Source organism: Zingiber officinale, chromosome 1B (genome assembly GCF_018446385.1).
Source record: "Zingiber officinale cultivar Zhangliang chromosome 1B, Zo_v1.1, whole genome shotgun sequence".
Lineage (NCBI taxonomy): Eukaryota > Viridiplantae > Streptophyta > Magnoliopsida > Zingiberales > Zingiberaceae > Zingiber > Zingiber officinale.
This window is the reverse complement of record NC_055986.1, coordinates 92,753,559-92,771,308: the sequence shown is the minus strand read 5'-3', so window position 1 is coordinate 92,771,308 and position 17,750 is coordinate 92,753,559. Positions and strand designations below refer to the sequence as shown.

Sequence of the window (17,750 nt, the reverse complement as noted above, 5' to 3'; positions counted from 1 at the left end):
GTTTATGAATCAAATCAAGGAATGAAAATCACTAGTCCAACCATAACCTAATTCCAACCAAATCTATTCATCTTACCTCTTCTTCTCCACTGGTGAAATCCACTGGAGGACTCTTCAAGTGGCAGTGATGCTCTGCCTTCAACCCTTCCCTGCTGTTTCCTCCTTCCAGCAACAACTATGCCCGACGGTAGGACGTGCACAGCAAAGATCGAAGAGGAATGAGTTGGCGATGCAGAGAGGCATGGTTGGGGTTGCGATCGGAAGTTAGGGCTTGGATGCCGAAGATCAGCGCGATGGGAATGAACGCAGACAGCTCCTCCCCTCCCGGCAATGGCGGCTTAGGGCTCGCGGTGGCCTGTGCTAGGGCTGTGGAGTCGGCGTCGCTGGTGTGGAGGAGGCAGCAGTGCGAGAGGGCAAATCGCAGAAGAGTGCTCGAGATGAGGAGAGGAATGGCCTCTGCTCGGTGATCGAAGGAAGGGGCTCGGAAGGGCAGCAGGAGTCGGCGCCAACTGTAGCAATCGGGGCGACGTGAGAGGGCTGCGGCGCATCCTGATCTCCACGGCCGAGACAGATCTAGGGCTCAAGGCAGTGGCCGGCGCTAGGGTAGAAGCTAGGAGTCGGCCAGAGGAGAGGAGAGGAGAGGTGGCTCTCGTCGCCGACAGCAGAGGGGGTGAGGCGTGCACGCGAGGAGATGAGGAAAGTGATCGGTTGGGGGAAGAAGAAGAGGGGAACCGCTCAGCACACAGGGGAATGAGGCACGGCGTGCGAAGAGGGAAATAAAGAAAAAAAATATAGAATTTAGAAAATAAACATTTCCTCGTTTAAAACGGGGTAGCCTAAATAGGCTTTACCCGGTCCCTGTATTTATCCTCGTAAACTCGCTCATACGAGTTCCGAAAAATTTCGGAAAATTCCCTTATCATTATTCGTCATTTTTCGGTATTTTACACCATGTGCGGGACAAATTCATCTTAAAGAGATATAGTCTAACTCTAGTATCGAATTAACCAAAACGATGGTATACCGTCATTCTACCCGCACTCAGATTACACCACTACAAGATCCTAACACTTAGCATTTATTTGTTAAATACAGAATTTTCTCTTTTTTTCTTCGTTCTCGTTGAAACTGCTTGTTGTGCTCACCGCACCTCCTCACCTGCCGGCCACCCGCTCGACCGCCAGTCGCCTGCCCACCGCCGACGGCCTCCGACCGCTTGGACCCACCCCAACTATGCCCGGGGGAAGGTGAATCCTTGGGGGATCGAATTAACCAAAACGATGGTATACCGTCATTCTACCCGCACTCAGATTACACCACTACAAGATCCTAACACTTAGCATTTATTTGTTAAATACAGAATTTTCTCTTTTTTTCTTCGTTCTCGTTGAAACTGCTTGTTGTGCTCACCGCACCTCCTCACCTGCCGGCCACCCGCTCGACCGCCAGTCGCCTGCCCACCGTCGACGGCCTCCGACCGCTTGGACCCACCCCAACTATACCCGGGGGAAGGTGAATCCTTGGGGGATCGTGACATAGATTCTGGCCGTGATCCGACTCAATCGCCGTTGGATTCCAACCGTGATCTGGCGTGATCACGACCGAAATCTGGCATGATCGCGGTCGAAATCCAGTCGCTGCCAGACCCCAGCCACTTCGCGACTGAATTACAGCCAAAATCCTACCAAAATTTGACCATGATCCGACCGTCACGCTAGCGACTGCTATTGCGGCTAGATTTTAGCCGGATTGTGGCTAAAATTCTGGTTGTGATCCGGTTGAAATCCCAATGAGGTAGGCATGATGGGCGGGCGATCGGCAGGTGGCCAATGGTGAGGCGTGATTGGCACATGGACGAGCCATTTTAGCAAGGAGAGTAGAATGAAGGATAAAACACAAGAGAAAAAGTTGTATTTTTTTTTTTTTAAAATGACATGGCAGGTCCATGAGGGCAGTTGTTATCCGTAGGAAATAGTCCGTAACGTCACACACACAGCAACACTCCGTGAGCATACCAATTGTTTTTTCATTTTGATTTTTTTTTGCTTAACATTATAACCTAACATCTAAACTATAAAATCTAATTGGCATAATCAGAAAGTTATAAAAATAAATAAAATTGATGATACCCTGAGTGTGCATAGCGCTGGTGCTGAACATATTATATATATATATATATATATATATATATATATATATATATATATATATATATATATAAAAGAGGCAGCTTTAGATTATTCTCAACAATTTACAAAATCCAAAGACATTAGCTATAACAATTCTGCCTTAGTAAGCCAAGGAGATCAAATTCTAGTACAACAGAATAACACAATTCTAGCACTACTTACTTCTCTATATTATAGACTTACAGTCATAGAAAACCAAATTCTTACTTTGGAAAATCACATACATAAAAATATTTAAACACAAGATCTAAAGCAAACATTAGAAAATATAAACAAAGATATTGGGAAACTTTCACTTGGAAAAACTATTACGAAACACCCACCAACCACTTATATGTTCCTAAAAATACAAGACTCACCTTCTAATGACTCTACAAACAAAAACACAAGTTAAAAGTTTTTATGGTTCATCACATACACTAAGACCTCATAAGAATCTTTCTATGATATCCAAAAAATCTACAAGTACTCAGGCTACCTATCAATTAGAAGAACTTATAGATATCGACCAAAACTTAGACACCTTTTCTACTGAACAATTAAATACACTAAACCCAAAACGCTTATACCACCAAGGGTTGTTATCCTTTTCTACTTCACTTTATAGACATCATAGAACCCAATCATTACACTTATCAGATGGGGAGAAGAAAGATTTACCCTTATGAATGAAGAATTAGCTAAAATACTCCTACAAAGAAAACATAACTATATTCACCTCGGACTTATTGTGTTTGGCCTAAGAGGACTTACCAGAAAAAGTATAGGAGCTAAAATCTTTTTAGTACTATATGACTCAAGGTTCTCGGATTATGACAAAGTAGTTATTGGACTTATAGAAATAGTTATGAATAGTAATATAGGAATTACGTATTTTTGTCCCAATTTTAATATGACCATTCTACACTTTATTGAACATATTAAAATTTCTATTCAAGCCAGGGGATATGGAGATTTTTTAAAATATAATATCCAAATAGACATAATTTTTCTTGGAAAGACAATAACTAGCATCAACAATATGGTCAACAAACCAGAAATTCTTATACCACTACGAGGCAGTTTTAGATTATTCCCAATAATTTACAAAATCCAAAGGCATTGACTATAACAAACTTTTTTTTTTAAAACTTGGTCTTCTAGTGAGCCTCACCTGCAAAAGAGCTATAAGAAAACCAAATGCCCTGGCTAAGTAGGATGATGGCTATTCAATGGTCTTCCTAAGCCAACACAGGTCTTATTTTGGTTTACTTTTCTTTACTGTTCACTGTTGAGTTACTTAGATAAGGACTGAAGAAGATCTAGAAGATAAGATTAGGTTTTATTTAAAAGCCAGGTATTTTACATGCTCATACAAAATATACATTCAGGAAGAAAACTATCTTACAGATTTACCAGCAGAAAATTACATACTAACAGAAATATTTAGACATTACATACTGAAATAGGCATATTTTACATACTTATTGAAAGAGAGGAAGGACTTTTCAGAGAGAGTTTGAGAATAAGGGAGTGCGAGGAGGCAATGAGAGTGAGGGAGAGAGTTGCTTGTGGATGCTTTAGGAGGTAGGAGAGGATGACCTTTTATAGGCAAGAGAGGAGAGATGACTTTGGGAAGAAGGAAGCACTTGCTTGGAGATGAAGGAAAGCATCTGGAAAAGTGAGACGGGTGGAAAGTAAGGTTTGCTTGGGGGTGAAGGAAGGCGTCTAGAAAAGTGAGACAGATGGAAAGTAGTATTGTCTTAGTGGTGGCACTGTTGGCATTGTAGCAGTCTTAGCTGTCAACCATATTATCAATGTTATCTTCTCCTGTTACAACGATGGTGCTTGTGAGTTGGAGGCTTGGATTGACGCTCTGCGTCTGGCTAAGGCAGCTCTGTAGGCTCGGGTTGAAAGGGCGGAGCTTGCTAACCTCTTGTTACTCATTCTTTCTGTCTTCTTCTGGTAGAAACAGAGTAGTATCCTTTGGCCAATAAAATTTTTCTGTAAACGATTCTCTAACCAGGAGATAAGTATCGGGATCTTCAAGTCGGACCCAGCCCTACTGCGTCCCTTGGACTGAAGCTCTCTAGTGTTTAAGTTGGTCAAAAACAGAGGGAGGAGCTTCCCAATCACAATCTGGGTCAGTAGGATAGTCTTCTAGCTCGGCTTGGTAACCTCCGACTTCATTTACATCAATTTTGACTAAATGTTGGGCTGGCTCGATTTTGAGGTCCAGCCATTGATAGTGGCCCAATTTTGTCACGAATTGGGCATCAAATGATGTAATACCAAACCCCTCTTACACTAATGTAGCATAGGAATGACTCGGGGCGTCCGCCAACGAAAGTAACGATAGGATGGTAAACTTAGGATCATATGTTATTTCTATTTTTTTGAGATTTTCAATATATAATTGGGGTTTTGGATTTTAATTCTAAATTTAACAAATTAAAAGCAAGACAAGTAAGAAATTACTCTAATACAGAACGAAATCTAACTAGGTGCAAATAATTAATCCACAACGCATTGTCACTCTACGCTATGGGTTAATTATCAACACGATTAATCTAGGGAATGAAATAGTGAAACATCAAATAAAATCTAACCTAAATAATAGAAGACAATGCAATTAATAAGCTATGTCTACCCTAACTAACCATTGAAGATTTTCCTACATCGCATTGTCACACTACGATACAAGAATATCTATCAATGGGCATAACATGAAACAAAACATTAACGAAACCTAGAGCATGTAACGAAACCTAAAACATTAAAGAAACCCTAAGCTAATCTATCCTAATTGTATTCAATCAAAACTAAAACTTAACTAAATTAAAGGACAAGACAAAGCAAGAATTAAAATGCATTTCATCGAAATAAACGTAATTATTGGTTGAAGCATTTCATCGAACACATTGTATGCATGTAACTAATTAAACATAGCAAGTGCAATTTAAACATGAAAGATCAAATTAGCTACAAGCATTCAATAGAACTTCAACACAAGTAAATTAACAAAATTAACAAAATTTAAACTAAGAAAATCTAAACTAATCCAACCACATTCACACTTCTTCTTCAAATACCAACAACTATCTCCGCCGTCACACGGAGATCCGGCTCGGAACCCCCAAAGCTGGTGGACAGAAGCAATCTGCTGGAATGCTGCTCACTTTGACAACGATGAGAATGAATCTCCCAACGAAGAACCCCTTCGCTGGAAGTTGACTGGAGATGAATTGGAGTTGCTGTGAGATGGAATGAACCACTGCCTCTTCCTCCTTGCTCTGCCGCTGAACCCAAACTGAAGAGCTGCCAAGAAGAAGCTGGACGGTGGAGATCACACCGGAGAACCCCTCCGGCGAGGTGGATGATCGAGCTCGCTGCCTCTTGACTCCCTGCTTTGCAACCACTACAGCAGAGACTCGAGGAAGCAAGGGAAGAAGATGAACTCACCGGAGAACCTCTCCAGTGAGTTGAGCATGATCGGAGTCGTTGCCGTAGGTTGCTGCCCCCTGCCAAGTTTATTGCTATCACTCGCCGCTGGAAATCTAGAAGAGAAAGTGGGCTGTGGAGGTCCGGCCGGCGGCGGGGAAAAGAGGAGGAAAGAGCCGTCGGCCGGAGAGAAGGAAGAAGAACGGCGCTGGTGTGAGGATGTCGCCGCAAGCCCTAGCCGCTGTAGAAAATCGAGAAGAAGAAGTGTGCTGTGGTTGGCCGGCCGGCGGCAGTGCAAGCAAAGGAATAGAGGCCGCCGGCCGGAGAGAAGGAAAAGAAAACCGGCGGTGGGGAGAGTCGCGTGCCCTAGCCCGTGGGGAAGAAAACGCGCAGAAGAGAAGAGAAATAGGGCCACTGTTCCGTGCGGGTGAGAAGGAGAAAAGGGGTTTTCTTAATGGGTTTCGGGTTTGGGTTTAAGGAAAAGGATCCGGATCCATTAATCAATAAGGTTTGAAATTGGGTTAATGAATTGGGCTTTTAGATTGGGCTTGAAGATTGGGTTGTGTTTGGATTTGGCTCTTCTTGATTCAACTTGGAATAACATGAGCCCTTGGATGTCTTGATCTCGATCAACGGTCCACATTAATTCATTTGGCCTCTCAATCAAGCCAAATTTGATCCGGCTCGACCCTAATCCATGACTCTTTGAATTTCCTACAAAACCAAAATAAAACATGCGATTAAATTCCATAATTGTAGAAAATTTACATTTAAGTCCAAAATAAATTCTACTCACAAAATATAATATAAGGACAAAATTAAGCATGTGAGAAGGTAAAAACGCTAAGTATAAGAGCCAAAATAATGCACAAAAATACCCATTATCAACTCCCCCACACTTATTCTTGCTCGTCTCGAGCATGTAAATAAAACAAGACAATAATTAAGATGCATTCCCTAGCAATTCTCAACCATATATAGAAAATAATGAAAGAAAGTTACCTAGGATTGTCCAATTCAAATGACCAAAGCAATCATGGATTCAATTCATACACTAATTAACAAACATGATAACTTCAATCCATAATCAATAAATTGAGAATGATAACAAAATAACCTCATAAGGCAAGTAATAGTGGCTCTCCTCTTATATAAATGCAATAGTGGAGCTCACTCAAGCTACTCATGATTAATACACTACCATAAGCTTGATTTCTTCTACTCTCCACCACTATATACATAAGAGTGCATAATAAAATAATGAAGGCATTATTTGAAATGCAAGGGAAACATGAATCAAGCAAATGATAGTACAAGAGAAGAAGTGAAAAAGATAAGACAAGTTATTGGTGGAAGACATGGACATAGTAGAATGTTACATAGATGAATACAAGTAAACAATGCCCAAAAAGATATTTCATCCAACTCCCAAGCTAGCTTTTCACAAATTCAATAAAATGTGAACAATCTTTACGATAACTTATCAATAAACACCTACTCATGATCTACAATAAAATCTAAATATCGCTGCAATAAAGATTGTCACTCACAACAAATTCTATCGCCTTTCACAAATACAACAAAATGTGAACAACTTCTACTCTAACATTTCACACTAAAAATTTACACATGATATGCAATAATATCTCAATATCGCTAAAGTAAAAATTGTCACTCATAAAAATTCTACCACAAATGAATAAAAATGACACATGTCAACATTTTTCACAATTCCAATAAACATGTAGACAACCTCTACTATAGCTTTCCAATAAAAATCACTACTCATGATATACAATAAAATCTAAATATTGCTACAATAAAGATTGTCTCTCTAAAAAGTTCTACCACACACAAATACAAAAGGGCACAACATGTTAAAGTTTTTTTTTTTTTTGATTTTCACTTTTTTTTCCTCTGTTTTTGTTTGTTTTTCACGTTTCTGTTTTTTTTTTCTTCTTCTTTTTTTCTCTTTTTTTTTTCTTTTTGTTTGCTGATTTGTTTTTGTTTCTTTTTTTTCACTTTTTTTTTTCAACATGTTGTGCAACATTATACAACATCATCGATAGCTCAAATAAAAAGATAAATAGCATGGTTTACCTATGGTGATCAAGCATGGTTCACCTATGCTTCCACTAAATTCCACTAAGCTATATCTCTCCCCCACACTTAAACTTTTGTCCGTCTCAGGCAAAACACTCATCATGTAACATCCAAAATATCCACATCCAAAAGAAGAATAGAGGGAAATAAAAGGAAGAGAGAAAAGAATGAAATGACCAAATGATATGAATTTATTCAAGAAACATGTGATAACAAAAGGAATGGATAAAAGAAAGTGAGATAGCCTTCAATAAAATCATGCAAACCTATGATAATGTGGTCTTGAAAGAATTAAGCAAGTTCTAGAGTAGCATTAACCACAAGTGCATCACACATCAATATGAATAATAGGCTTAAAAATATCCTCACTAGGTATATCAAAAATTATCATCTCAATCTATCAACATGAAATCCATTATCAAGTTGTAATCACATGCAATCCAAGAATCCAATCATGACAATAAATCATCAAATTTGACAATCAAATTTAACTGGCTTTCACAATTTCTAAGATGATAAAAAGAATGCATAAGGAATTTATTACGAAAGCTGACTAGACAAACTAAAAATGAACTATCCAACAAAAGTAAACTAAGCAAACAAAGCAACCAAAGTAAAGAAATATATACAAGCAAAAAGGAAAAGAAGAAATAAGATGGAACAAACTCCCCTGAAATTCTGGCGGTCGGAGTCGATTCAGTTCCAGAAGCCAATCTGGAAGTGGAATGAATGTAGGTGAAGTGAGGAATGCTCCCTCCACCTTAGCCTCCTCAAAAATTTTCTCCGGTGGCCGAAGACGGTTCAGTTGGAGTGTCCACTCCAAGAGCTTCATTATTGCATAAAATGTTAGGGTTTTCTTAAAGTGGTAGCATGCATCCTTGAATGATTGACTGCGAATGAAATGTCTATAGAAATCCTGCACACAAAAAAGAAAATGATGCATTCCCTGCACGCATGTTGTGTGAGATGTATCAGAAACAATATCAAAAGTAACAGAGCATGAATCAAAAGATATGTCACATCTAATGCAATTAAAATGAATTACCTCCATGGACTTTGCTAAAGATTCAGAAGAAATATCAACCTTACCATCCTGAAAGATACCTGGAGGCTCTAGGATAGTGAATGTGGCATCATCTTGGTCAGGTGAAAGAACTGGCTCTGGATCAGGTACAATCAATGAAAGTGATTCTTGAGTTTCCCCTACACTTCCATCATCACTAGGTACAATAAAAGGCTCAACCGGTGGTAGAATAATCGAAGGAAGCGATTCTTGGGTCTCCCCTATACTTCCATCATCATCTCCTATACCTGCAACATCAAGACTATCTGAAACAACAATATCATCAACAAAAATATTATCAGGATCAACTACAACATCACAATATAAAAAATTAGAAGAGTCATGTAGAGAAGCAGAATAAAAGTCAGGAATATCACAAACTCTACAATCCATCTCCTCAGAAATTGATGCAGTAGATTGATCTAATAGCAACTGTAACTGTGTCGATGAATGTGTTCTTGGCTTGAATTGAGTTTCTTGATGTTGACAAAATAGTTGTGACTGCTCCCTAAAATTCTGCTCAGGCTGACAGTGCTGAAAGTAAGGCTGATAATGCTGGGACCAATCAGAATTTCCTTGTTGTGTGTTCCCATACCCGAATCCTTCAATTAAATTATACCTGTCTTGCTGATGAGTCTGATAATTCTGAGGATCAGGCTGATGATATTGGATTCTGGTCGGGAATACACTAGCAAAAGAATGAACATCCTCGGTAATCGTCGGTCTAGTCCCATATTGCTGATAATTTGAAGCCATAATCTCGATAAGTTCTCTGGCCTGAGTAGATGTCTTGTTAACTAGAGTCTCTCCACTAGCTGCATCAACCATACTCTTGTCCATGGGACACAATCCCTCATAGAAGTATACAATCAATAGCTGATCGCTTATCTGGTGCTGAGGGCAACTAGCAACAAGACTTTTAAATCTATCCCAATAATTTTGAAACGGTTCTCCTGAGCATTGTTGAATTCCACAAATACTCCTTCGAATAGCTGCAATCCTAGAAGCAGGAAAGAACCTCGCCAAAAATAATTTCTTCATCTCGGTCAAACTGGAAATTGAATTGGGTGGGAGACAATATAACCAATCTTTTGCTAAATCTGATAATGAAAATGGAAATGCTCTAATGATAACATCTTCTTCTGATATACCATGTGGGTTCCATGAAGAACAAACCATCTCCAAATCATGCAGATGTCTGTTGGTATCTTCACCAGAAAGTCCATGAAACTTCGGTAATAGATGAACAATTTTCCATAGCTCGAAGTCTACTTCCAAATCAGAATATCTGATGCAAAATGAATCAGTTGACAAATCTGGTGCCCAAAGCTCTCTGAGAATCTTTTCAGTGTTCTCCATTTTACTCATCAAGTTTGAGGTTTTGATCACATTGAAATTCTGGAACTGCTAATGACACACAAGAGACTTCCTGATCTTACCTGAAACACTCATGCAAATATCATCAAAAGACACAGGAAAATATACAAGATAGCAACACATGCATACAAGAGATGAAATAATTAAGCCCCTAACAATGTTTTTGAATTTTTGCAACCACAAAAAATAGAAACAAGAAAAGAGAGAAAACAGAGAAACAATCCTAAGATTACCAAACACCACTACATATTCCCCGGCAACGGCGCCAATTTGATTAGCGCCCAATTTTGTCGCGAATTGGGCATCAAAAGATGAATACCAAACCCCTCCTACACTAATGTAGCATAGGAATGACTCGGGTCGTCCGCCAACAAAAGTAACGATAGGATGGTAAACTTAGGATCATATGTTATTTCTATTTTTTTGGGATTTTCAATATAGAATAGGGGTTTTGGATTTTAATTCTAAATTCAACAAATTAAAAGCAAGACAAGTAAGAAATTACTCTAATGCAGAACGAAATCTAACTAGGTGCAAATAATTAATCCACAACGCATTGTCACTCTACGCTATGGGTTAATTATCAACACGATTAATCTAGGGAATGAAATGGCGAAGCATCAAATAAAATCTAACCTAAATAATAGAAGACAATGCAATTAATAAGCTATGTCTACCCTAACTAACCATTGAAGATTTTTCTACATCGCATTGTCACACTACGATACAAGAATATCTATCAATGAGCATAACATGAAACAAAACATTAACGAAACCTAGAGCATGTAACGAAACCTAAAACATTAAAGAAACCCTAAGCTAATCTATCCTAATTGCATTCAATCAAAACTAAAACTTAACTAAATTAAAGGAACAAGACAAAGCAAGAATTAACTGAACTAAAAATGCATCAAAATAAACGTAATTATTGGTTGAAGCATTTCATCGAACACATTGTATGCATGTAACTAATTAAACATAACAAGTGCAATTTAAACATGAAAGATCAAATTAGCTACAAGCATTCAATAGAACTTCAACACAAGTAAATTAACAAAATTAACAGAATTTAAACTAAGAAAATCTAAACTAATCCAACCACATTCACACTTCTTCTTCAAATACCAACAACTATCTCCGCCGTCACACGGAGACCCGGCTCGGAACCCCCAAAGCCGGTGGACAGAAGCAATCTGCTGGAATGCTGCTCACTTTGACAACGATGAGAATGAATCTCCCAACGAAGAACCCCTTCGCTGGAAGTTGACTGGAGATGAATTGGAGTTGCTGTGAGATGGAATGAACCACTGCCTCTTCCTCCTTGCTCTGCCGCTGAACCCAAACTGAAGAGCTGCCAAGAAGAAGCTGGACGGTGGAGATCACACCGGAGAACCCCTCCGGCGAGGTGGATGATCGAGCTCGCTGCCTCCGCTGCCTCTTGACTCCCTGCTTTGCAACCACTACAGCAGAGACTCGAGGAAGCAAGGGAAGAAGATGAACTCACCGGAGAAACCTCTCCAGTGAGTTGAGCATGATCGGAGTCGTTGCCGTAGGTTGCTGCCCCCTGCCAAGTTTACTGCTATCACTCGCCGCTGGAAATCTAGAAGAGAAAGTGGGCTATGGAGGTCCGGCCGGCGGCGGGGAAAAGAGGAAGAAAGAGCCGCCGGCCGGAGAGAAGGAAGAAGAACGGCGCTGGTGTGAGGATGTCGCCGCAAGCCCTAGCCGCTGCAGAAAATCGAGAAGAAGAAGTGTGCTGTGGTTGGCCGGCCGGCGGCAGTGCAAGCAAAGGAATAGAGGCCGTCGGCCGGAGAGAAGGAAAAGAAAACCGACGGTGGGGAGAGTCGCGTGCCCTAGCCCATGGGGAAGAAAACGCGCAGAAGAGAAGAGAAACAGGGCCACTGTTCCGTGCGGGTGAGAAGGAGAAAAGGGGTTTTCTTAATGGGTTTCGGGTTTGGGTTTAAGGAAAAGGATCCGGATCCATTAATCAATAAGGTTTGAAATTGGGTTAATGAATTGGGCTTTTAGATTGGGCTTGAAGATTGGGTTGTGTTGGATTTGGCTCTTCTTGATTCAACTTGGAATAACATGAGCCCTTGGATGTCTTGATCTCGATCAACGGTCCACATTAATTCATTTGGCCTCTCAATCAAGCCAAATTCGATCCGGCTAGACCCTAATCCATGACTCTTTGAATTTCCTACAAAATCAAAATAAAACATGCGATTAAATTCCATAATTGTAGAAAATTTACATTTAAGTCCAAAATAAATTCTACTCACAAAATATAATATAAGGACAAAATTAAGCATGTGAGAAGGTAAAAACGCTAAGTATAAGAGCCAAAATAATGCACAAAAATACCCATTATCAGCCATTCAAGAGAAGTACTGTCAAATGTGCATATCACAAACGTTTCTTCTTCTTCTAAAGCAGTAGAAATAATAATACCAAGTTTCTTTGGGAAATCTTTTACTGAATCTTGGTCATGAACCCACAATTTATGTAAGAGTCCATAGTCAAGAAGAGTAAAAGGGGTATTTTGTCTCCCTTTGTAAGCTGTAGTAATGTAGAATTCATAATCCATGTTAGCTCTTCTGAAAGCATAGATAAGCTGACAGTGACATTCATATTTATCTGATTCCAAACAAGGCAGTCCTTTCTTTTGACATTTTAATTTTGAGTTGAATTCAGCTTCATATACAATGGTCATTCTCTTAGGATGTGTTTTGTGAAAAGCTTTGAGGCCTCACATAATTTGATAAAAGTTTATAAAGTAGATTTTTCAGCCAAACTGCGAACATAAGTATGAATGTCTTCAGGAATAGTATTCGGTAATTATTGGTGCGGGAAGCATCCGACGATCGAACCTATGTTTTGATTATGTCAAATAGTCCAAAGTTAAGTTGTCTTGTTATCTAACAAGGTTCATTGAACTTGTAGGAAAGTCCTAAGTTGTCTAAAGCAAAAGTCCTAGTGGATTCTAAGTAAGTGGAAAACCCTAGGGGGTGGTAACCCTAGGTCCTAGGGGGTGGTAACCCTAGGTCCTAGGGGGTGGTAACCCTAGGTGGTGGAAAGTCTTAGCTGCGGTTAGGCAGGTGGAAAGCCCTAGGGGGTGGTAATCCTAGGTGGTGGAAAGTCCTAGCTGCTGTTAGGCAAGTGGAAAACCCTAGGGGGTGGTAACTGTTAGAATGTATACTAAAAGTCTAGCTTTTGTAAATATTTATTTATTTAGAAATAAAAGAATCACATTGGTCAAATATCTACAAGTTAAGTGTAGTTGTTCGATTAATTTATATTGTAGATAACATGGTGTGTGGTGTCACACACAGAAGATCATATTATTAGTTCTTTATAAATTATAAACAGTTGCTCACGACAAGATGGAAAGGAATAATCCATTGGAATAGTCGTAGTGTAATTAGGTATTAGTTTATCTTGACTGATAAATTATACTAGTACACTCTGAGTGTATTGAGTAGGACCATTTTAGGTAAGTTTCTTTTTATACTGACTTAATAAAAGAACTAGACCTTAGTTATTATGGAAGTATGTGCTCTTAATTTTAATATAATAACAAACACATATATTTAGTATTTATTTCTTTAACTTATCAAAGGGTGAGATTTAGCTCGATAAATCAATAGGCCCGATAAGTTAGGAAATGATATTACTTATAGTGTGTGTTATTGATTATAGAAGGAATCTGTGTCCTAGTTATCTAGGTTGAGAATGTCCCCAAGAGGAGCTCATAAGGATTGTCATGTTAAACTCTGCAGGTGGACTTAGTCCGACATGACAATGAGGTTGAGTGGTACTACTCTTGGAGCTAGATATTAATTAAGTGAGTTGTCAGTAATTTACTTAATTAGTGGACATTCATTATCTTAAACACAGGGAGACTAACACACTCATGATAAGAAGGAGCCCATAATGTAATTTGGGATTGGTGCGGTAGTGCAATAATAACTCTCTAGTGGAATGAGTTATTATTGATGAACTTGAGTTGTGTGTTCGGGGCGAACACGGGATACTCAAGCTCATCAGAAGATCAAAACTAATTTCTCCTCTAGGTCCCTATCGTAGCCTCATTAATGCCTCTAATCCACTCATGAAAAGCCCATCTTGGTGTCCAAGAAGGGGTCGGCCCATGACTTGGTAACCAAGCCAAAGGGGCCGACCATATTCTCCTTGAGGTGGCCGACCATATACTTCTTTAAGGGGGCCGACCACATATTTCAAATAAGGAGGGGTGTTTTGAATTTTTAAAATCTTCTATTTGTAGATATCTACAAGTATTAAAAGAGAGTTTTTAAAATATAAAACTTTCCTTATTTGAATTAGGCCACATGGTTAAAAAGAAATTTTAAAAGTTTTAAAACTTTTCTTTTTTTTAACCATCCTCATGGTTTTAAGAAAAAAGGAAGAGAAGTTTTAAATTTGAAAATTTTCTAACTATGTTAAAAAGGGAAATTTTAGAAGAGAAGTTTTAAAATTTAAAACTTGGTTTTAATTTTTAAAATTTTTCCTTTTTAATATTCACTTTAGGAAATTAAAAAAGAGCTTGTAAGATTTTATAAGAGTTTTTCTTTGCTTATAAAATTTTTACAAAGGTTATTTCTTTCCTTATTATTGTGGTCGGCCACCCTTGCTTGGTGCCCAAGCAAGGGGCCGGCCAATCAAGACAATCAAACCATGTTTGATGATTGAATCAATCAAGAGGAAAGAAAAGAAAAAAAAAAGGAAAAGGAAAAACAAGAGGAAGATTTTAATTTTTGTAAAAAATCTTCCCTTATTTGCCTTGGGCAAGTAATATAAAAGAAGGGGAGGGGAGGCCTCATGAGATAACAATTCTTATTCTCTTGTTGGTGATCCTCTTGTGGCCGACCCTCTCTCCCTCTCTTTTCCCTTTGCTCTCTTTTGCTCCTTGATGGTGGTGGTGGCCGAAACATAGAGAAGAAGGAGAAGCTCTTTGGGTGATGTTCATCTTGGAGGTTCGTCGCCCACACGACGTCCAAGGCGAGGCGAGGAATATGGCAGAAGATCTTGAGGTCATTAGCATACAAAGAGAAGGTATAACTAGTAATTTTCTTCCGCATCATGCTAGTTATTTTCTTCCGCATCATGTTAGTTATTTTTCTTTGTATGAATTCCAAACATAAGAGGCATTAGATTCTAGTTTTTCGAATTTGTTTCGAAGTTGTATTTTTATTTTTCGAATTTGTGATTCGATTGTTCATTTTGGTTAAACCTAGAGTTATATAAGGAAATTAAATATTAGCTTTCCTTAAAAGGCTTTGTCTAGGCGGTGGTGGATGCTCCCATACCCAAGAAGGTCATGTGCCTCGCTATGCAGTTCTGGAAGTCAATTTTGGAAATTAATATTTAATTAAATTTATAACATAGGTGAATTTGGATCAATAGTGTTAAGTTCCGCTTGCGATCTAAGTCTAAACCATTAAGAACAGATAAGTTAAATTTGGAATCAATAATGTTAAGTTTCGTTTGCGATTCCTAGTTTAACTTCTAAAGAACACAATAGGTTATTTAGGAAAGGTTCGACACTTGTACAAAATTTTTGTACAGTGGAACCGGTACGATCTTCCTAGGATTAACCAACAGTAACCTTAGGTCATAGGGGATGATAACCCTACGTCGTAGGGGGTGGTAACCCTAGGTCGAGGAAAATCCTTGGGGGTGGTAACCCTAGGTAAAAAGTCCAGTCAGTCTGGAGGACTGATCTGGTAACAGGCAAACTCTCTTGAGTGGAGTATGTGAGGGCGCGCTCCCCGGTGAGGGAACAGTAGACGTCGGTTCAACCTAGGGTTTCCGGAGGTGAAATCTGAAGTCAGAATCGGGCAATCCGGAGACTGTCAAAATAACTTTCTATTTATCTTATTTTATTGTACTAACATTGTTTTCCAGGGTATACTTTGTTTGTACACTAACATGCCTTGTAGGATGAAATTGCACAAGAAAAGTCTCGGATGAACAGTCCTGAGGTGCCCTCCATGGAGCTTAGAGGCGCCTCGGGTGACTTGATCGACAGCCCCGTAGCAAGGCGCGAGGGCGCCCTCCATGGAGCTTGGGAGTGCCCTGGACGCTAGATGGAGGGCACCCTCCATGGAGCTTGGAGACACCCTCAAGCGGATAAGCAGCGAGCGTTGCGGAGCTTATCAATGCGGCTGACTCGGCGGGCTGGAGCCGCCCTCCATGGAGGTTGAAGGCGCCCTTAACAAGCTATTTAAGCCTGGTTCAAGCAGCAGCTTAGAAGACACTTGAAATCGCAACCCTTCTTCCATGTGTTGCTCAAAGAATGATTCGACAAAGCTGTAACTCGACTCCGACGACCAGAAGCCTTAAAATTCCCTATTTTTGTTGTCGGTATAATTTTCATTATTGCTTAATATTGTACTTCAAAGTTGTAATTTTTTGAATTGATAGTGATTGCCCAAAGTAAACACTCAACGAGTGTGGGCCTTGAAGTAGGAGTCGCCACAGGTTCTGAACCAAGTAAAAACCTTGGTGTTAGTATTGTTTTTATCTTTCCGCTATGTATTACTCGATTGTGTTAGAACGAACGTGAAAGCTTCAAGCGCTATTCATCCCCCCTCTAGCGCTTTCGATCCTACAGTAATCCTGCCAAGCGCATCTCAGATGCTCTTTGTAAAGCTGTAATCTTATTCTGTTCCTTACGTTGGGCTAAAGTTAAGTACTCTGATCTGATAGGAGTAGTGGTGTGTTCTGTTGAAGTCTTTGCCAGGCTGTTCTCAGGAGTATGTTGAGCATAAGTGAAAGTATTCGTATCAGGGCTAGTAGCTTGTATTGGTGTGGTTTGTAGGGTTGTACTAATAAAACAATGTGGCCCTAGGTGGGCTCTAGCTGTTGTAAAAGCCTCTTCAAGCGAATAATAACCCTTAAAGTATAGATGTTCTAAGTTTTGAATTGCTAAGTTGGTTTCTTTCCATGTAGAGTATACCCTTGCCTGAGGTCCTGAAAAGACCATGTAACAGGAAAATTTCTTCCTGCTAGTTTTTGGATAGTAAGGAAATAGTTGGAAAAAGCGTTAATCACAACAATTTTTATCCAAAGCTCCATGGAAGTGTAGGGATATGCCAAATATTGTCAATAAGATAATTTTGGATGTGATCAAGTCTGTCTCTGCTAGCAAATCGAAAATGATCTTCTGGCTATGTGAATAGCTGTAAATCCTGAGTACCAAAACGCATGGTTTTGGTGGGAAAAGTATGAACTTTCCTTGGCCTGTCCATCCTGTAATAATAGCTCAAAGAGTAAAAAGTTAATGCAACAGTCGTGATAATCTGCTAAGGAATTATTAACCCCTTTTATATGTTCCCATTGTATCTTAAGTCCCTTGTTGATTATGATATCTGTAAATTTTAACCAACGCTTTGTACTAAGGCCTTTTCTGACTGTTTTAGTTTATTGACCATATTTAACTATGACTTCACAGTCTGTTCTAATAAGAATTTTGGTTTGTTACAAATAAATAATCTAAAAGCTTCTAAGCAGTAAATAACAGTTAAGATTTCATAATCTAATGATGTCAATTATCCTTTTTCGTGATATTTCTAGAGGCA

The 17,750-nt window shown here is 39.2% G+C and overlaps 1 protein-coding gene across 1 annotated transcript; it reads right to left on the bottom strand.

Annotated features, from left to right (window-relative positions):
- Positions 1–8,513: 8,513 nt before the first annotated feature.
- LOC121979387 lies at positions 8,514–10,297 on the bottom strand. The gene is made up of 2 exons (XM_042531412.1): positions 8,817–10,297; positions 8,514–8,628 (listed from the first exon to the last, which is right to left on the bottom strand). Exons 1-2 carry the CDS (start codon positions 10,141–10,143, stop codon positions 8,618–8,620), a joined length of 1,338 nt encoding a protein of 445 aa, XP_042387346.1. The 5' UTR covers positions 10,144–10,297; the 3' UTR covers positions 8,514–8,617.
- Positions 10,298–17,750: the final 7,453 nt, after the last annotated feature.

Coding starts and splice junctions, on each gene's coding strand:
- LOC121979387 (XM_042531412.1), bottom strand. CDS start 10,143: ATGAGTAAAATGGAGAACACTGAAAAGATTCTCAGAGAGCTTTGGGCA.